Source organism: Siphateles boraxobius, unplaced genomic scaffold, assembly GCF_051911475.1.
Source record: "Siphateles boraxobius isolate OS27281-9 unplaced genomic scaffold, OSU_SipBor_1 130, whole genome shotgun sequence".
NCBI lineage: Eukaryota > Metazoa > Chordata > Actinopteri > Cypriniformes > Leuciscidae > Siphateles > Siphateles boraxobius.
The window spans coordinates 2,459,849-2,481,278 of record NW_027508734.1 but is presented as its reverse complement, the minus strand read 5'-3'; the positions used below and the strand labels follow the sequence as shown (position 1 = coordinate 2,481,278).

The window sequence follows — 21,430 nt, the reverse complement described above, 5'->3', positions numbered from 1 at the left end:
AATAATTAAAATGACTTACTTACTCTTACTTTAATCTTCATATTATGTTTTTTAGTTTTGTTTCTGTTAACTTGCCACACAGTAGCCTGTGAGTTTTGCATTCAGATGCTTATTCTCTCTTTAGCCAGGTGAGGGAGCCACATCATCTGACAAATCTTTTCTGCTTACTTTTTGAAGGTAATATGATGCCATAAAGAATCACATGCACGGGGTAAGATTTGTGAAAGTGTACATAAGTTTGCAAGCGCAAGTTAAATTTGCATGCACAAGAGAAGATTTGTAAAGGTGTAAATAACCTTTTGTTATGGTAATGCTGTTTGTGGAGTTGTTTAATCCTCCTCTGCTGAGATCTTCAGATATTTATTGTCTTCTTTCATTTGCATGTTGATTTCAGGCAGTGTGGCTTTAAATAAGTTTTATTTAAAAAAGCATAGAACCAGTTTATTTGTAGTGCATTGACAATAGTTTTATATACGTAATTATTTATTAATTAAATTAACTTTGTCCATAAACTTGGTCTGAAAACTTGGTCCATAAATCAAACACACTTGCATGTAATAATATGAAACTCGGTACACATATAGATCTCTTCTGGCTGAACAACTTTCGTGCTCTAAGTTTTAAGCCAGCCCAACAGGAAATCGGCTATTTTGGTCTGAATGTGGATTTTCTTTGTTTTTAGTTTTAATTTTTAGCTACTCCTCCTAAGTGGTTTATTTTATTCACACCAAACTTTTTCAACATGATAAAAATACATTAAAGATGCTAAATTGCAAACGGATATTGAATATCCTATACGGTTTTGCTATGGTGAGGGATTAAAGTCATGTCAAAAAAAGAATCAGGAAACATCTCACGTCTTCTAAAAATGTAATTTCACCATTTATTTTTGTATAAAATTATTCAAATATTAGAACTAAACCCTTTTTATTCTGTTTTTTTTCAATTCAACATAGTACTGCACGATTAATCATATCGCAATCGCTATGTCAAGCCTATGCGATTATATGACGCAAAATGCTGCGATTTTATATGAAATAAATCAGGGGTGTTAACGCAATTAGCGCATCATCTGTTATTTTTTGTCATCCTTTGGCTAGTGTTACATAATCCCGCTCTTATTCGTGCAAATGCCTTTAAACCATTCGTGCGCGACAAGTCAAAAGAGAGAACGCTGCCTGTGAATGTCTTGAGAAAGACGCACACCAGTATCATGCGCATGCACAGACCACTTGCTAGAATACAGTTCCCTTTCAGTCGATAACATCGGACGTAGTCGACGTCGACTGAATGGGGATCGCGTCAGAGAGCCTATCCACTTTTTCGCATCACACACTCCGCCCCCGCGGCACGGGTATAAATACGGAAGTGGATGCACGCACTAGTTGCCTTTCGCTACGGAGCCAATCATTTGATGTCTCTGAGAGTGCTGTTGTTTTACAACGAGCGAGTGTGTCGGTGTTCTTCAGGAAGACTCTCCCAGTGCTGGTGTTCTACAGCGCGAGTGCAGCGGTGATCGCAAGCTTTGAGCTCTCAACTGCTGTTTTAACAGCAACAAATTTCTTAATGTTTGTGTGTGTTGACGGCTGGTTAGAGGACGGAAAAGTGAGTGCTTCACTGTTTCAGTTCTCTGTTCAGTGTTGCCGCGGTTATTCCCCTGTGTGCTCCGGCACTGGTGACGGTCCTATTTTCTTAAAGAGCAACACGGGTGCGTTTGCGTCGTTCTCAAGATGTCATTCCACCTCTGCGTTTCTGGATGCGATCGTTCTCTTTTCCTCTCTGACGGTCACAATTGTTGCATCACGTGTTTGGGCTATATGTTTATATGTATATAAATATGTATGCATATGTGCTTATATGTTCAGCATGCTGAGGCAGCTTTTGTGGACGGTTCATGTTCTCATTGCGAGAATATGACTGTCGCGGTGTTGAGATCGAGACTCGCCTTCGTCCGCTAAGTGCGAGTCCCCATTACCATGCCCCACCCCGGGTGCCATGTGGGATGGGTGATCGGAGGATAGTTATGGATGTCTCGCCCGGTAACCATTCCCTGTGGGCTCCTCACTCCTCCATCACACCGCAGCCGATGGGATTCCTGTTGAGCATACTGGTCCCTCTGTAATGGACTGATCAGCTGTTTCAATGGGGGTTCCCCCTGAGGATAAGATGTCGATAGAAGCATCGGAGGGTGAGCTGGCCTCTGGAAATGACGACTTGGCTGTGTTATCTCCCTCTGGGAGTGTAACGTTGCCCAAACCAGATCCAGAAATGTTAGCTATGCTGAACCGGGCCGCCGAGGCTCCCGGGCTCGAGTGGAACCTCAACCGTGTCCCATTCAGTCTCGGTTGGAATCTGGAGTTTGGTATTTTGGGGCGGGCCGCGCTGGTTCTCAGCTCGCCGCCCCAGTGCCTTTCTTTCCCGAAATGCATGGAGAGCTTATCAGGTAGTGAACGGCATCTTTCTCTGCCAGAAACTGCCTGAATAGCTTTTCCCCCTCACTACCCTTGATAGAGGAACGGTGAAGGGTTGCGAGGTGTCCCTCCATTGGAGCGGTCTGTCCTGCGGCTGCTGCCTTTTGGGGGGATCCTCGTCTCCCCCCTAAGGCCTGTGAGTTTTCCTCCGTTCTGACGGGCAGAGCTTACAAAGCCTGTGGGCAAGCCGCTTCCTCTTGCATGCCATGGCGTTGCTTCGGGTCTGTCAGGCCAGGGCACCTATGGCATGCACGAGGGTAATCCAGACTGTGCGCTCATAGGTGAGCACCGCACTGCATCTGACCTCGCCCTCCGGGGCACGAGTGTCGTAGCGTGCGTGAACGGTCTGGCAATTTCCACCTTAGTGGTCCAGGAGCGCCATCATTGGCTCAGCCTGGTTGATATGGCGGATGCGGACATGGTTCGGTTCCTGGTCTCCCCAATTTCCCAGGTTGGGCTGGTCGGCAACGCGGTGGAGAACTGCATCCAACAGTTCTCTGCTGCTCAAGCGCAGACGGAGGTCATCCGGCACATCCTGCCCTGGCGGCCAGCTGCTGCCTCCACCCGCCGCCGGTGGCAGCTCCTCCGGCTGCTCGTCGCCGAGGGCATTCTCCGGCCGCTGCTCCTGCTGGGCCTCCGCAGCAGCCTCCACCCAGGCCTCAGCAGGGAGCCGGCCGCAGTAGAGATGCCCAGCCCGCTCCAGGCGCTGCCAAACCAGGTGGCAAGCGACAGCGAAAGCATTCCGGAGCGGGCTGCCCAGGGATGGATGAGATGCTCCTGGAGCTGGCACGATCACTCCCTCCCCCGGGTGAGGGCCGGAAGGAGTCTTTGTTTGTGTGTGTGTCTGTTCCGCCGCTGGCTCCCAAAAAAAAAAAAAAAAAAGCGGAGCAAGCGGTACCCACACTTCAAAGAGAGAGCAATTTCATCTGTTCCTGGGTCCCAAGAGGGCCAGTCTGGCGGGTGTGACCCTGTATAGCCTTACACCCCTCAGCTCCCCCTTGGTCGCCAGCAGGCAGCTTGGTGCGTTCGAGGTCATCGGCCTTCTCATGCGCCCCCTGCCGCTAGTGGAGACAGGTAAGTGTTGCACAGCACACGAACACCACTCTCTCTACTTTGCTGCTCCACCTCAGGCTCGGCTATCCCGCTCAAGTCAGTGATAATCATCACATTAGGTGTTGAGCAGACGTGCTCCTGAAAATCCAGTGATATTCATCACACCGAGTGTTGAGCAGTGCTCCTGACTTGTGCGTGCTTATTTTATCCTGCTGGCGAAGGATTTGATATAGCCGCTCCTCCAGCCGCTAGGAAGGCCAGTTTTAAACTCGTTCTTCGTGTTACTAGGTGGTGGGTCGTGACCATCTTGGCCCAAGATTGGTCTGCAGCTCCGACCTGAAAGACATGTGCTTCAGATCTCTACCTTCCGAACCGCAGGCCATCCAGTGTGTTGCGTGTGAGGGTTGGAGTGTCAGTACAGATTCCTTCCCTTCGAGTGCTCCAGAGCCCGTTGGGTATTCAGGTCAACTGGGAGAGAGTAATCTCTCCCATGGGCTGAGTATCTCTTTTTCAGTTTCGGAGATGGACTCGGTCTAACACGTCTCTCCAATGAGAATGTGTTCAGCTTGTGTTTGAAGTGAGAAAGGGTCCCGCTGAAAGAACTTTCAGAGGCTCCTGGGGTATATGGTAGATGCAGCCATTGGCTTCCTCCATATATGACCGCTTCAGCGCTAGCTTCATGATCGAGTCCCGAGGTGACCGTGGCAGAGCAGCTCACCCTGTGTGACTATAGGCATCCCGGTCTGCTGCCAAACCCTCTTCAACTGAGGGGCCATGTATAAAGGGCGTGTTTTAACGGGGGCCTGGGAGACCCTCGACGACACGGGCATATGTACCTTGAGTTGTTGGACATTGCGACCATTGCTAAGCTTCCCTCGCATGTCACGACTCACCTGTCACGTCCTCCTTGGAGTCTGAAGCTTCTGAGGACGCTTTGTTCCACTATTTCCGCTCTACTCAGTCGTGCCGCCGACGAGCCTCACGACAGTAAGAGCCAGGTTGAGTGGAGACTCCATCCCCTGGGGTCCAGCTGGGTCATGACCACTCCGGAGCCGCCCAGTTGCCTCTCCGGTTTCGTCTCCTTGCCAGTGTTGTCCGAGCAGACTACCCTTGGACAGACACTAGCTCTCAGCTGCCCCAGGGGCCTGCAGAAATGCGTTTCCCCAGTGAGCCTCCTAAAAGCGACTGCAACTCAGGGTCGTCTGGCGCCTGCTCAAGTCAGTGAAATCTTCACACGTCATGTTGAGCAGAAATGCTCCTGAAACTCAGGGAAGTTCATCACACTCAAGTGTTGAGCAGAGATGCTCCTGTAGCTCAGTGAGTTTATCACACTCAGGTGTTGAGCAGAAATGCTCCTGAAGCTCAGTGAACTTATCACACTCAAGTGATGAGCAGAAAATGCTCCTGAAGCTCAGTGATCTTCACATGTTGTGTTGAGCAATACTCCTGTCTTTTTGCGCCCGTCGCTTGCACCTACGGTGCCAAGTCAGGAGGGAGCAGGTCTTCATAGTTGCCCCTTATTGGCCCAACTAGACCTGGTTCCCATCGACAGCCTTTCTGACTTCCCCTGAACACTTTTTCAGGGACGGGGCATGATGGCACCCGCATTCTACCCCTGGAGATTCCGGGCGGTCTTACGTCTGAACGCAGAGGTTCAGGTAGCTATCACAGGGATATGTGATAATTACCATCACTTCTGCGAGCACCCCCTAGCAATGGATAGCGTGCTAACGCCTTTAGAAGTGGAACCTAGTCGTTGAGTGCGTCTTCTCTCCAAAGGAGATCCTGAAAGCTTTCGATCATTTCAGTGCTCTCTTTCCTGCAAGATGGGTTGGAGTAGGCTCTTTTTCTTCACCCTCAAAATGATGTTGCCTCGGTGTTTAAACGACGCTTATCGTGATGCAGAAGTATGGAGAAGCACATCCTGATCGTCAGGTTCCTGAGGGGCAAGGTAATTTAAATCCTTGCGTCCCTCTTTATCCTCTTGGGCCTTATCTCTGGTGCAATTGCACTGCAGAGACCGCCCCTGAGCCACTGCAAGCAGTGAGTTAAAAATTCTGTTATATCAGTTCTCCTGCTCGCATGGTCTCTACTAGAGGGTAGGGACTTGCTCGCTTTCGGTCAACATATTGTGCCTGGATTTCGGGCCGGCTAACTCTCACAAGCTGAGACCCCGGCTCGGATTGTGCCCAAGGTTCCTACCTCTCCCGTAATAGGAGCAGGTGGTAAGCCTGCAAGTGCTGCCCCCGAGGAGGCAGATCCAGCCCTGGCTTCTCTGTCCGTTCGCTTATAGCGGTCAGACGTGTACAGAACGCATAGACCTCAGACCAGCTCTAGATATATCTTTTAGGAATTCAGCAGAGAGGGAAGGCTGTTTCCAAGCAAAGTTGGCCACTTAGTGCCTACTTTCATTTCGGTAAAAAAATCCGAGATGCAACATGTCCACTTAGGTGTTGAGCTCCTCTATCATGAGTGTAAAGTGCTCCGCCTGGGCGTTGACGATATGCTTTGCTATACAGATTCTAGAGTTGGGGGCTAGACGACACCTAGTTGAACCACTGCTTTCCGTGGGCTCCCTTCTCATGAAGCCAGTTTCACCGTGAGCCCGGTTCAAGTGTCGGCTTGCTGCGCCGTTCCCCTCCTATGGACTGGATACGTGCGCCTTTCTACTTCAGCTGAGTTCCCTTAACCCTGAACCCTGTTGAGTTCCTCCACACCCCTCCGACGTCGGACGTGCGGAACGTCTGGTGTTAGGCCTACCACTTGTAAGCAGTGTGGAACCTGTGTTAGGCTGGGTCCATATGTTGCGGTCCCTACGGCGACCCCATATGTGTATTCTTCCACGATACGGCTCCCTACGGCGAGCCCGTGTCTTCCCTCGGCAGAGTCTCTCTGCCGTCACTGTCCGGTGAGTCTCCCCCGTCTTAGGCTGGAGCCTGCCCAGTGACATTCCATATGTTGTACTGCTCGGTCACCCGCCCTGTTCATATGTGTATTCTCCACGTTACCGCCCTCTGGGTAGGTTGTGGCTTCCGCAGCGTCCCTTCCTTCCAATGTACGGGGAACGCTTTCCCAGTGGTCCTGTAGGAACAGCATTGACTTCCCTGGCCTAAGCCCTGTCCTTCCCCGCCTAGAATTGCGGGGGCATCAGGAGGCTTTTTTGTCTAGGCACTGGAAGGTGGCAGCTTTAGTGGCGTTTTCAAAGGTTATCCCCATTCAGTCGATCGTCGACTACGTCTGACGTTATCGACTGAAAGGGAACGTCCTGGTTGCGTATGCAACCCACCGTCCCCTGAAGGAGGGAACGGAGGACGTAGTCCCCTTGCCACTACTGCTGGGCCACCGCTGCCTCCGAGTAACGCTCGGCTCCTCAGCGAAAAAGCAACTAGTGCGTGCATCCACTTCCGTATTTATACCCGCGCCGCGGGGGCGGAGTGTGGAATGTGAATCACGCACGCCAATTACATTGGCTCGTTCAATAGCACTCGAAGATGATAGCCTCCCTGGCCTGATCGCCATTCAGTTGACCGTCGACTACGTCCTCCGTTCCCTCCTTCAGGGAACGGTGGGTTGCATACGCAACCAGGACGTTCATGTTGGAGTAGCTATTAATTCAGGCTACATGATTATTCATGCCCTGTTATTGTAAAGTATTAATGTTAAGTTATAGTTAACACATACATGAGTTCTAGTAACTAAAAAATAACTGAGTACTTAATAATTTCCTTTAAATAAAATGTAATTGTTACCATTGTTGTGTTTTGCATCTATCTATCTATCTATCTATCTATCTATCTATCTATCTATCTATCTAAAACAGATTATAGATTAGGTTATGTTATATATAGGTGTGTATATATATATATATATATATATATATATATATATATATATATTTTTTTTTGTGTGTGTTATTTATGAATGTATATATGTTTGGTTTACACCAGGATTCAGATGGCAGCGTTCACACTTATTTAAATAAACAGCACTAACAGACCAATCAAACTAGGCTTTGTTTTAATCCAACCAAACATGCCAAGTGTAAACACCATATGTGTCTGTATTAAAAACATGTAGAATGTATAGTTGCCCTGAAAACCCAAGAATATTACAATTAAAAATAGAAAAACTAATGCTTCACTGATCAGAAGGTCTTTAAGGGTCAATTCAAATAGAAATAGCACATTAAAATTACAAGTTACAACTATATGATTTAAACACTTTTTGTCCCTTTTCAGGTCTGGTATAAAGCCCGTTGCTTATGTGGCAGAAATGTCCGCCCCATGGAGAAAAGTAATGAAAATAAGAAAATAAGTAGAGGGAACAATGCTTGTAACACAGGGTATACATTTTATTAAATGTAATTATTACAAATTATTATTAGTTACACATTATTACAGAATCAGTATCTAGAGATTATTTTAAAGTGATTACACAAAGTATGAAGCTATATGAATATTTGTGTATTGATATTATATAAGGTTATTTGAAAACAACAAATATTGAATATATATATTTCCCCTGAACACCCAAACACCACCCGAAAAAAATACAATGAGGCCTGAATGTAAAGCAACTGATACATGATAGAAAACATTAGAAGTAATCAAAGAACTTGTGCATTACATGTGCAATCTGTCTTGAAATTACAGAGGAGATTCCTTGGTATCCACTTTGATATCAGTGTAAGTGACGCCTTTGTATGTGCCCTTGGTTCCATACGCAAACACACTGCCGTTCTTGCAGGTCATCTTCACTGTGCCAGTGTAAGGCAGGTCAAAAGTGGCTCTGCCAATGGTGATTGAAACGTCCAGCTTCTTCCCTGGTGGCACATCTACATCAGTAGACAGAGTTTCGGTTCTCTCATCTGTGTTCTCACGACCATAAGTGCTTTCAACTCCCATGGTGACACTGTATCCTGCAGTAACTTCAGCAATGCCTGGAACCCCAGCCTTCACTTCCATACTAAATGTTGCAGATAAACTTGCACTCACAGACCATGAAGATGTTTTGATCACTTTCTTTGAGCTTTCAACTTTTTGTTTTTGAGTGGCGGAGGAGTTGTTCCTGAAAGAGAGGGATTTGATTTCTTCTACGGTCACCTTTGGTATCAGTTGGTGGAGAGTAGGATAGTGGACATCGGCGAGAACTGTTGATTCAACTGCTTTGAGAAACATAAATCCCATGCAGTCAATGTCAGAACCACCTCTTCCTACAACTCCCAAACAATACCCAGAGCCGATATCCATGGGATATTCTGTTTTTAAACCCCAGCTTGTCATCTTTGCAAAAAATTCTCTCCCCTGACTGGTCCTGAATTTGATGGCTCCAAGACGTGTTCCTGCTCCATTCCCCCACAGGGACAGTGAGGTGAAACACTCACCAGGTGTGAACTTGTACTCTTGATACGGTCCAGAACCTACTCCAAAAGTTTCAACTCTCCCATCTGAAAGCCAGACCTTGACAGCCTTCACCTGCCATTCTCCCACCCAGACTCCAATCTTCTCTAAACTGGCACCGTTGTTCTGGCCAGTAAATGAGAATGCATTACCTCCTTGTCCACCAATTAGCTCTAGATTCATTGTGTCGGACATCTTGGAATTAAATCGATCTGAAAATAATATCAGATCAGAATTAACATCAGCTTTACACTTTATTGCAGTGTTTCCCAAAACAGTTTCTGGAGACACAACAACAGCACACGTTGGATTCCTTTCTTAATTGACCCATCCATTTCGGGTCTTGGAGTATCTACTAATAAGCTAACTTGAATCTGAGGCCGGTTGCATAAACATAGCCATAATGTTAAGACAGTGTCTTAAGTTCAAGTATGACCCACTAGCAGTTGGTCAGGGGCAGTCAGTCTAAGTTTTCAGTATCAAATTAGGCTAATCTACATTTTTATGTAACTGATTTAAAAAACATATGAACAGTCTTAAAGAAAATAAATTGATGTCTAACTTGTAAGACTCGTCTTAGAGGTTTATGCAGAAAATAAATTGATGTCTAACTTGTAAGACTCGTCTTAGAGGTTTATGCAACCGGCCCCAGTGTCTCAGAATAGGCAACCATGCAAAATGTGGAGTTCTGGCATGCCTCTGTGAACAGGGTTAGGAAACACTAGCCGGATTGGCACGAAATGGAACAAATAAGCAACGAGAAGAATTTGGCCGATGGTGGAAAAGCGGCTATTATTGTGTAGTCTACAGCGTATCTATAACATGAGTTCATGCTTTCATTTGGCGTGCTCTTTAGGCAGAAATCACCTTTAACATGCATCTGATACTCAATATCCAGTTAAATTTATTTTCTTTATTTTTAATCAATAGTAAGTGACATTATTTGGCTATTAGTATTCTTATTCTTCTTATTATGCTTTTGCTTGCTAAACTTTTGTTTAAGAATGGTCTTGTCTTGGTAACCGTTAGCAACCAGCCGACTGCTCTCGAATCGCTCTCGCTGTACTTTGATGGCATATGTCACAGTCACGTCTGTGATGCCTCAAGTCAGGCAAAATTTCTAACCGGCATGCACTGCTTCAAGTCAGCCGCCGATCGGTCTGCGCAGAGCAGTATGAAGTCGAACAAGCTTAATATGATTTGTTCGAGCAATAAATCCCTATTCTTGTTTTCGTGCGCATTCTCGAATTGGTCTGAATGAGGACAATGATGATGTTAATGGGAAATCTAATGAAAAAATTGACTATTAAGCCTGGTTCACACGGCAGGACAATTAGGCCGATTTTAGCCCCGATTTATCCCTTCCGACAATCTTAAGGATGCTCCGATTATCGTAAAATAATCTGATTAGACACTCCTGCCGTGTGTGGTGTGTTAAGAGTGCTCTCGTCTGCTCGGAAGGACGTCGGGACCGCTCCGATCTCAAATCGGGGATATCCAACATGTTGGATTTTTTTGGCCCGATTTCTCCTCGTGTGTGGTGCCCCCCGGGGACAAACAGCACGCAGCCTGTGGACTGTGGCGTGTAGTCAATCAGAAAGCGAGGTGACGAGGCGCAGAGGAAGCACCGGGAAACAAAATCAAAACAGCCGGCGGCATGGCGCACCAGAAAGTCCGGTGGACGTCGGAGATGGATTCGGTTAAAAACAAACTACAAACTATCGCCACTGCATCCTCTTCGTCCGCCATGATTGTTTACTCTGAAGTCACGTTTGATCTCGATGGATTTTGCGAGATTTTCCATCTGACATGGGAATGCTCGGGAGTCAAATCGGTTTGTGTGTGATGTGTTGATTTTGCCGTGTGGCTGCGCACCACACACGGTACGACCAAAAGTGTTAGACCCGTGATTTTCTATTGACGTGTGTGGGGTCTCTCAGGTTTGGAAAATCGGCCGACAATTTTAAAATCGTCCCGTGTGAACCAGGCTTTAGCTGAACATTAGTTCCCTATCGGTCAGTCACTACAACGTAGGTCATACTGACCAATAGGAATCTCGCTAGAGAGGCCAATCTACTTCGAGTGAAACTAAAACAAGCCAATACACATTGGCATGCAATCATTTGCAACAGCTGTGCAGCCTCGCAGCGCGGGTATTTAACAAGCAGCTGGTGCGATTGCACAGTTAGCTTTTTGCTTCGCAGCCAAACACTTTGATGTCTCTGCTTATAGTTGAAACAACTTCTACGAGCCTTTCTGGACCTCTCCTTCCCGGTGCGGGCGTGACAGCACGGCAGCGCGAGCAGTTTCTCTTTCTCTCTCTTTCTATTTTTTTTTGTTATTTTAAAAACTGAGCAAAAAAAAGAGCTGTTTTAACGGCTGGTGAGGTGCGCTTCAGAGCGCTCAAAAGCTGTTATAACAGCTGGTAAGGTGCGCCTGGCAAGCGCTCAAAAGCTGTTGTAACAGCTGGTAAGACCTCCAGCGAGAGAGATCCAGCGCACAGACGGGTGCACATTCCCGTCTGTGATTGCTGTGGCTGTTCCCCTGCGTGCTTCAGCGCCAGTGAGAGGAGTCCCTAAAAGATCTTACACAGATAGTTTGCGTCTTTTTCAAGATGACGTTCTATCTGTGTTTCTGGATGCGGTCGTCACCTGGGGTCGCGGGATGGTCACAATCGCTGCCTCGTGTGTCTGGGCCTCGAACACGCACAGGCAGCGTTCGTGGATGAGTCATGTACCCATTGTGGGAAGATGACCATCTCGGAGCTGAGGTCGAGACACACGTTCCTGCAAAGGGGCGGAGTCCCCGTGCCTGCACCTCGTTCCAACCCCCCTTTGCGGGTTGCTTCGGGCAGTGACAAGGGTGATCTGAGGATTACAGTGAGCGCGCTTCCTTCGGGGAACCAACCCCCAAGGAACCCTCACTCCTCTCATGCTCCGCAACCAGTTGAGCTGCCAACGGAGCGTGCTGGAGCATCCTCGAGATGTGTACCAGTCGTTTCGTTTGGCGCTCCCTGCGACGACCAGATGTCGATCGCTGCATCGGAGGGTGGGTCAGACCTCTCCGCGAACGACGGCTCGGAGCCGCTGCCTCCTTCGGGTGTGGCAGCGGTGCCCGAGTCGGACCCGGAGATGATAGCCATGCTTTCCCAGGCCGCCAACAGGATCGGGCTCGTGTGGAACCCTCCACCGTGTCCCGAGCCCTCGAGGTTGGACGATTGGTATCTCGGGGTGGCGCGCGCTGGTTCTCAGCAACCCACCCCAGTGCCATTCTTCCCGGAGGTGCATGAGGAGCTCACAGGGACGTGGACGGCACCTTTTACTGCCAGAAACCGTCTCGGTGGCTCCTCCTCTCTCACCACCCTTGATGGCGGGGCAGCTAAGGGATACACGCATATCGCGCCAGTGGAACGGGTCGTTGCTATGCAACTGTGCCCTAACTCCACTTGGGGTGGAGAACCGTGTCTTCCTTCCCGGGCCTGTAAGTACTCGTCGGACCTGACCGGCAAGGCTTACAAGGCCTGTGGGGAAGCTGCCTCTGCCATGCACGCTATGGCGTTGTTGCAGGTTCATCAGGCCAAGACACTGAAGGACCTGCACGAGGGTGGTCATGATCCACAAGTTCTCCAAGAACTTCGTGCCGCAACTGACCTTGCGCTTCGTGCGACGAAGGTCACTGCGCGGTCAGTGGGTCGTGCGATGTCCACACTAGTGGTCCAGGAACGCCATCTCTGGCTGTGTCTGGCTGACATGCGGGAGACCGACAAGATCAGGTTCCTTAACTCCCCCGTGTCCCAGACCGGCCTCTTCGGCGACGCGGTCGAGAAGCAGACTGAGGCCATCAGACACATCCTGCGGCGGTCAGCTGCTGCCTCCAGCCCACCGCACGTGGCTCCTCGGTCTGCTCGTCGCCGTGGGCGTCCTCCTCCATCCTCACAGGCAGGGCGCCCCGCCCGTCCAGGCCCCCGCCAAGAGGGGCAGCAAAGCCAAGGGTAAGCGGCCCTAGGACGGGCGACCCAGAGATGGAAAGAACTACTCTCTAGGAGACGATGACTGCATCGCTCCCTCCCCCGGAAGAGGGCCGGGTGGTAAATCCTTTGTTTCATTTTGTTAGTGTTCTGCCGCTGGCCTTAAAACCAGCGGTACCCAAATTTTCAATAAAAGAGCAGTTTCTATCATCTCTGGGTCCGAAGAAGACCGGGAGAGCAGTGGGGGATTGGAATCCTCACCACTCTCATCCGCCTCTTCTTTCGACAGCCGGCAGCTGTGTACGGTCCGAGAACGCCACAGAGCCGCCTCCCGCACCTCCTGCCCCGTGGAACCAGGTAAGTGCTGCACAGCACACTCAGACCCCGCTACGGGCCGCCTCCCAGAGAGAGCCTCCCGAGCCGCATCCCTGTGTTCCACCTCGCTGCCCCACTCCGGGTACGCCTACGGTCCCTTTGGTCCCGCTTGTACGGTCTCTGCGAGCCTCGTTAGCGCTCCCCAGTCCGTCTCGCTGGCTCATTCGAACCATCAGGCTCAGCTATGCGATTCAGTTCGCCCGGCGTCCCTCCAAGTTTCGGGCCATCCCTCCACTACAGTGAGAGCAGCCGATGCCCATGTCTTGCGTGCGGAGATCGCAGTCCTACTGGCGAAGGATGCGATAGAGCCGGTCCCTCCAGCCGATATGAGGTAAGGGCACTACAGTCCCTACTTCATTGTACCGAAGAAAGGTGGTGGGTTACGACCGATCTTGGATCTGCGAGTTTTGAATCGGAGCCTCCACAAGCTACCGTTCAAAATGCTCAAGCAGAGACGCATTTTCGAATGCATCCGTCCCCAAGATTGGTTTGCAGCGATTGACCTGAAGGACGCGTACTTTCATGTCTCGATTCTTCCTCGACACAGGCCATTCCTGCGCTTTGCTTTCGAGGGTCGAGCATATCAGTACAAGGTCCTACCCTTCGGGATGTTCCAGTCCCCCCGTGTCTTCACGAAAGTCACGGAGGGGGCCCTTGTTCCCATGAGAGAACAGGGCGTTCGCATCCTCAACTATCTCGACGACTGGCTCATACTAGCACACTCTCGAGATCAGCTATGCGAACACAGGGACCTAGTGCTAAGGCACCTCAGCCAGTTGGGTCTTCAGGTCAACAGGGAAAAGAGCAGACTCTCCCCTGTGCAGAGGATCTCTTATCTCGGTATGGAGTTGTATTCGGTCGCCCAGACAGAGCGCCTCACAGAGCAGCGTGCTCAGTCAGTGCTGAACTGCTTGAACACGTTCAAAGGCAGGACAGCGGTCCCACTGAAATTCTTTCAGAGGCTACTGGGGCATATGGCAGCAGCAGCAGTGGTAACCCCGCTCGGCCTGCTTCATATGAGACCGCTTCAGCACTGGCTTCACGGCGGAGTCCCGAGATGGTCGTGGCATCACGGCACTCACCGGGTGGCTATCACACCGGCGTGCCGCCAGACCTTCAGCCCGTGGTCAGACCCCTTGTTCCTGCGGGCAGGAGTCCCCTTGGAACAGGTGTCCAGGCTTGCTGTGGTATTCACAGATGCCTCTGCCACCGGCTGGGGTGCCACGTACAACGGGCATGCAGTGTCAGGGTCTAGAAGGACCCCCAGCTGCATTGGCACATCAATTGCCTCGAGTTGCTAGCAGTACATCTCGCTCTGAGCCGCTTGAAAAGGCTGCTACAGGGCAGGGACGTGCTGGTCCGTACGGACAACACTGCAACCGTTGGGTACATCAACCGACAAGGTGGTCTACGCTCCCGTCGCATGTCGCAACTCGCCCGCCATCTCCTCTGGAGTCAGAAGCATCTGAGGTCGCTTCGAGCCATGTATGTCCCCGGCTTGCTCAACCGTGTTGCCGACGAGCTATCACGAGCTGTGCTTCCGGCAGAATGGCGACTCCACCCCCAGGCGGTTCAGCTGATCTGGAGAGAGTTCGGGGAGGCTCAGGTAGACCTGTTTGCCTCCTCAGAGACCTCCCACTGCCAGCTGTTTTAGCTGATCTTCTGACTCAGAGACGGGGCACCCTATGGCACCCGCGTCCAGACCTCTGGAAAGTCCATGTCTGGTCCCTAGACGGGACGCGGAGGTTTTAGGTGACTTACCCCCTGAGGTACTTAACACTATCACTTCAGCACGGGCGCTGTCCACGAGACGTGTTTACGCCCTGAAGTGGAACCTGTTCGTCGAGTGGTGTTCTTCTCGCCGAGAAGACCCCCGAAGATGTTCGATAGGGTCTGTGCTTTCCTTCTTGCAGCAGGGGTTGGAGCGTAGACTGTCTCCCTCCACCCTCAAAGTACATGCTGCCGCTATTTCAGCGTATCACGACCACATAGATGGCAAAACAGTTGGAAAGCACGACCTGGTCGTCAGGTTTCTTAGGGGGGCGAGACGATTAAATCCTCCTCGACCCCCCTCCATAGCCTCTTGGGATCTTTCCCTGGTGTTTCGAGCACTTCAGGATGTTCCCTTTGAGCCTCTGCCGTCAGTAGACTTAAAGCTTCTTTCCATGAAGACTTTGCTGCTGGTTGCACTGGGCTCTGTCAAGAGGGTAGGAGACCTGTACGCATTTTCGGTCGATGAATCGTGCCTAGAGTTCGGGCCGGGTGACAGCCACATGGTACTAAGAGCCCGCCCTGGCTATGTGCCCAAGGTTCCTACCACTCCCTTCAAAGACCAGGTAGTGAAACCTGCAAGCGCTGCCTTTGGAGGAGGCAAACCCAGCCCTGGCTTTGGTCTGTCCCGTTCGCGCTCTGCGTATGTACGTGGACAGAACTCAAAGCGTCAGGACCTCAGACCAGCTCTTTGTCTGTTACGGAGGCCAGCAGAAGGAAAAGGCTGTCTCCAAGCAGAGGATGGCCCACTGGATAGTGGATGCCATCGCCTTGGCTTACCAAGCACAAGGCATGCCCTGCCCGCTCAGGTTGCATGCACACTCCACAAGAGGCGTTGCATCCTCCTGGGCGCTGGCACGTGGCTCCTCGCTAACAGATATCTGTAGAGCTGCGGGCTGGGCGACACCTAACACGTTCGCTAGGTACTATAGCCTACGTGTAGAGCCGGTCTCCTCCCGTGTTCTCACCCTAGACGGGTAGAAGCACTGAGAGGCCTGGCTCTGTCAGCTTGCTGCACCATACTGTGCACCCTTATTGCTCCAGAGTAAAACCTGTCGAGTCCTCCAAACCCCTCGGCCCGGACTTGGCGGAGCGTCCGGCGCCAGGCCCTTATCCGCTGAATTCGTGAGAACCGGATCTGGGCTGGGTTCCATATGTGTGACCCTACGGGGATCCCATATGTGTATATTTCCACGGCTGCTCCTATCGGAAGCCCGTGTCTTTCCCTTGGGCTAAGTCACCCATTATTTCATATGCAGTACAGCCTTCGGGCTAGTCCATATGCACTTCCACATAACTCTTTGAAGAAGTGGCTTCCGCAGCGTTCCGTCCTAAACAGAAAGGGCACGCTTTCCCAGTGTTATCCAATATCTCAATGTATGGGTTATCACGGAACAACAGTGTCAGACTCACTCTGTGTAAGCCTCCTCCTATCGTCCTTCCAGGCAAGAAGGTGTAGAGGCTTGCACGGGGGCGCTGGATGGGGTGCAGCAGCTGTGGCGCTTTGGTAGGGATTCCTATTGGTCAGTCTGACCTACGTTGTAGTGACTGACCGATAGGGAACGTCTCGGTTACATATGGTAACCCTCGTTCCCTGAGGGAGGGAACGGAGACGTAGGTCCCGTCGCCACATCTGCTTCCGCCCGCCGGGGCGGTCAGCTTTCTCAGGCTTGGCTCCTCAGCAAAAAACTAACTGTGCAATCGCACCAGCTGCTTGTTAAATACCCGCGCTGCGAGGCTGCACAGCTGTTGCAAATGATTGCACGCCAATGTGTATTGGCTTGTTTTAGTTTCACTCGAAGTAGATTGGCCTCTCTAGCGAGATTCCTATTGGTCAGTCATGACCTACGTCTCCGTTCCCTCCCTCAGGGAACGAGGGTTACCATATGTAACCGAGACGTTCACAAATAATATACATTGTTTAAATATTTATTGCCTCTATATTATTTTGGAATAAATGTAAAAATGATGAAACTTGATGAAATTTCTACTTGGTTTTAATAAATAAAAATGTGCATAGTTATATCAAAAAATACAAAATAGAATTTTTTATGTAATGTTTATTTTACCAGGAAAATTGTGTAACAGACAAACATTTACATTTGATATACAGTAGTCTATATAAAAAATGTCATGCCTTTGCCTCCTCATTTTAAAACACCACCGCCCACCACTACCGTATATGCACATAAAAGATTGCATATAAAGAGCACGCCAAATGAAAGCATGAACTCATATACGCAGTGGCAGAAAATTGTGCTGGATAATCTCATGCAAAGTATTAGAAACTGTTTGCTAGCTACATCTTAAGTCAAGTACCCTTGAGTGATAGTATACTTACATGGATGACTGCAGTCTGAAAGTCTTCTCAAGAGCAGCTCGTCTGGTCAAAGCTGGAAAAGTGTGATGTGTTTGGTCAGTCTGCTGCTTAAATAGAGCTCAGAAGGGGACAGGCAGTAAAACACACCCCGAATCAGTGTAATTGCTCCCCCCACCTCACTCAAACACAATCTTTTTAACTCTTTCCCTGTCAGCCTTTTTTTTTTTTTTTAAGTTGAATTTTTTACCATTTCACTTCATTGATTGTAATGGAACTTTGTAAGATTGCCATGAACTGAAGTGACCGCTTTTTAATGATTATAAAGGGAGCGCGCTTTGCATGCTTTCCAGGCTATCAACAATATACTTGGAATTTGAATAAAAGTTTTTTGTTTTCATGTCTGGGTAATTTTATTGGTTTTGATGACATATGATGCATTACTAGATATAACTAAGGAAAGTTCATTTAGATTCAAAATAACTAATACCGTGATACATTTTCGATGCAAGTATGATTATTGAAAAATGTCCAAACTTAAATAAGAATACTTTAAATATCAATAAAGCACCCAAGTTAAGCAATTTTACAGTATTTTACAGTGAGTCTTTATCAACTGCCACTATTTTGAATTCACCCAACCAGGGTTGCACAGTGATCTCATGAGGATTCATTTGTATTATTTTATACAAGTATATATATATGTGTATACATACACACACACACACACACACACACACACACACACACACACACACACACACACACACACATACACACACACACACACACACACACACACACACACACACACACACACACACACACACACACACACATATGAATTTTACACTGTCACAAAAAGGTGTTTGTGTACAAACATACTGTACTTTACTAGAAAACCATCTTGTCACTTGAGAAATTGCACTAGCTGGATTGAGTAGCTGCTTTGATGGGGATCCAGGCCAGTGTTTTCCAAAAACTTTATCATACTGATCTGTGCTCAAGTGGAAATGCAACTGGAGAAATTCGTCCTCATGATGGAAAAGTGATTATTTTGTGGTTTACAAATAACCTGATTTTGGAGCTCCACAATTGAAAAACCAGGATCGGTACAATATGGCATAATTCATCAACGGTGTTCGGTCTGATGGTGGAAAAGCACAACGAACTTCCAGAATGTGTTGTCAGCATCAGCATCCCTGTTCACAAAAAATACAGTTTTTAAACAAAATGCATTTTTACAGAGACCCACACATGACATGCAAGAAAAAAAAGTAAATTGTGTGATAATCAAGGGAACGAAATAATAAATAGTGCGCATTATTTGGCCTACTATTTTATTTTTCCATGAAAGCTGTATATACAATATTGTAAACTGGAAATGTAAATGCAATTGCCATGAGGATGTGCAACTGATAAACCATGATCTTTATCACTGTAAACTCAAAATAAAAAGAATTCAAGCACCTGCTTAGTAATATAACATTCTGATAAAGGTTTATATCTGAATGCAAATATGAGTGCAAAAATATGTAAAAGTAGAATTAAGAAGTATTTTTTTTAACTAGTCACCAGATAAGCAGAGGTCAGCCTCGCCTAGCCATCAATCAGTAACTATAATAACTCAACTCCAGAGTCCCACAATGGCCACAGTCACACCTGAACCAGCTAAACTACATATCCAGTATCACTATAAACATCCAGACAGGCGTGTTGAAGCAAAATGGAGATAACATCTGCAGGATATTAGCCCTCCAGCTAGACCTAGGAGCAGGTTTGAACACACATTTCCAGAGAGAACTGGAGCTAAGAGAAGATCAAATGAGAGTAAATACAGATAACTTGCATTATTTCTAACACAAGGGTTGACAATAATTCACCAACCAGCCAAGCACTTTGAGACGATCTTGATTGGAGCAATCAATATGATCTGAGATATGAATAAGTATGAATAGTAACCACTTTACAATAAAATAACAATGCACAATGCCATTATTGCCCAACAAGACAAGGACCAGTTCACCCAGTTTTGTCCATTCAGTTGATGTCAATGGGGTCCAATGAACCCTAGGTAAAAATACCTATACCACAATCTATTTAAAATACACTTGTTTCATACTAGGCATATCCATTAACATATTTATTGACATAGCCTATCACTAAATGTGATGTGGGGAATGTGGGAAATGTGATTGAAAATGGCGGATTCTGTGGGTCTGAGTGCGGCGGCTCGAATTCTTAGCCGTCCGCGTTTAAAACCAGATATATATAGAACTATGGATGGCAAGATCATTGTTGAGGATGAGTTGCTTAACTTTCTTGCTGTTAAAATGAAGACAATGAATCAAGATGAGATTGTTTTGCTGGCTACAAACACATTTGACTCAGAGTGGATAGAGTCTTCCAAGAAAGTTTTGTTTGATCTCTGCACTACCACGCAGCGCAACGTTGCCCATAAAGGATCGCAGAAGGACATTAACAACATAAAAAGCTGCCTCAAAGTGTTGAATGAGTGTGGTGAGAATATACCCAGATTTGTCTCCCACTATTTGGAAGAGCTGCCTCCGGTAACTTTTTCCAACATGGATGTCTCGTGTCTACTTGGGAAAGTGGAGCAGCTGGCATCTGAGGTATGCGCCCTGAAGTGCGTAATGCAGCTGCAGGTGAACGTGTCTGAGGATCTGCGGGAAGTTACTAAGGATATTAATCGGCGAGTGGGTGCTTTGGAAGCATCTGACCTGGTTTCTGGGGGTGGCCAGGAGGTGGCTATGGCCTTGGGTGGAGGTGCTGCCGGCCCGGACGACTCGGCGCTCAGACGTGTCTCAACGGATGGACTGGCGTTGCGTGATGGAATGGGGGCTGAGTCTGGTGATCCAGTTCATGGCCTGGAAGGGGCTCTACCCACGGGAATCCCGGCAGGCTTAACTGCTCTACCTGGATCGCCCAAGTGGAGCCAGAGTGTTAAAAAGGGAGGACAACATGGCCCAGCACACGCTGGTGCCAAACCCGGGGTGCGTACAGTCATCTCGGGGCCGAAGAAGAAGAAATTAGGCACGTCTGTTGTTGGGACTGGAGCTGCAGGTAACATCAGAACTGTCAAGACCAAGCTGGTGAGTGTGTTTGCTTCTAAGTTCGCTCCTGATCTGTATCCGGAAGCTCTCTCCGGTTATCTTGGTGAAAAGCTTGGACGTGTGGTGTCATGCAACCGGATCGGTAATGTCAACGGCAGATATAGCTCTTTTAAAGTTTCTGCGGAGTGTCAAGAGGTCAGAGAAATGTACAATCCGGAGCTCTGGCCGGACGGGGCATTTGTCCGCCGATATTATGAGCCGCGCCGGGTGGGTGCTACCGGAGTTACGGCTGTCTTGACTAACGCTGTTTTGTCTGCCGAGTTGAGAAGTGGGTCTACTGGTGCTGTGAGCACTTACTAGTTCACTCATATGACTGGTCCTCTTCGTGTTTTGTCCTACAATTGTCGAGTCCTGCGTCTGGGCCAGGGCGCAGGTGACAGGGCTCGTCGTTTGGTTATTGACAATCTCTTGGAAAATTGTGACATTTTATGCTTACAAGAGACGTTTCTGGCAAAGCAAGACTTGGCAAAATTAAATATTCTTGATGTCAATTTTCACGGTGCAGGGGAATCAACAACTGATCTTAGCTCGAGAATAATCAGGGGTAGAATACCTGGGGGTGTGGCCATTCTGTGGAATAAGAGACTTGACTTACTTGTCAATGTCCTTAGGCTTGATGTAGACTGGTGTATTGGTGTTCAGCTCAGTTACAGTGGCAGGGAGCTCATCATACTTAATGTTTATACACCATATGAATGTATTCAGAATGAAGCCGAATATCTTAATAGGCTTGCTTTTATCTATTCTTTTATTAAGTGTAGTAATACTTCTTGTATTTATGTAATTGGGGATATGAATGCTGACAATGCGGACAGAAATTCACTGTTTGCTAATCATATTATGCAGTTTTGTCAGGATAATAGTTTAAAGCTATCAAGTCAAGAGTTTCTACCCTCAAATACTTATACTTATATAAGTGAGGCTTGGCATACAGCCTCGTGGTT

General features: G+C 48.3%; 1 protein-coding gene across 1 annotated transcript; it reads right to left on the bottom strand.

Moving 5' to 3' along the window:
- Window positions 1–7,854: 7,854 nt before the first annotated feature.
- On the bottom strand, window positions 7,855–17,769 carry LOC143736729 (aerolysin-like protein). The gene is made up of 2 exons (XM_077227375.1): window positions 17,377–17,769; window positions 7,855–9,135 (listed from the first exon to the last, which is right to left on the bottom strand). Exon 2 carries the CDS (start codon window positions 9,116–9,118, stop codon window positions 8,171–8,173), a length of 948 nt encoding a protein of 315 aa, XP_077083490.1. The 5' UTR covers window positions 9,119–9,135; window positions 17,377–17,769; the 3' UTR covers window positions 7,855–8,170.
- Between the last annotated feature and the right edge of the window lie 3,661 nt (window positions 17,770–21,430).

Coding starts and splice junctions, on each gene's coding strand:
- LOC143736729 (XM_077227375.1), bottom strand. CDS start 9,118: ATGTCCGACACAATGAATCTAGAGCTAATTGGTGGACAAGGAGGTAAT.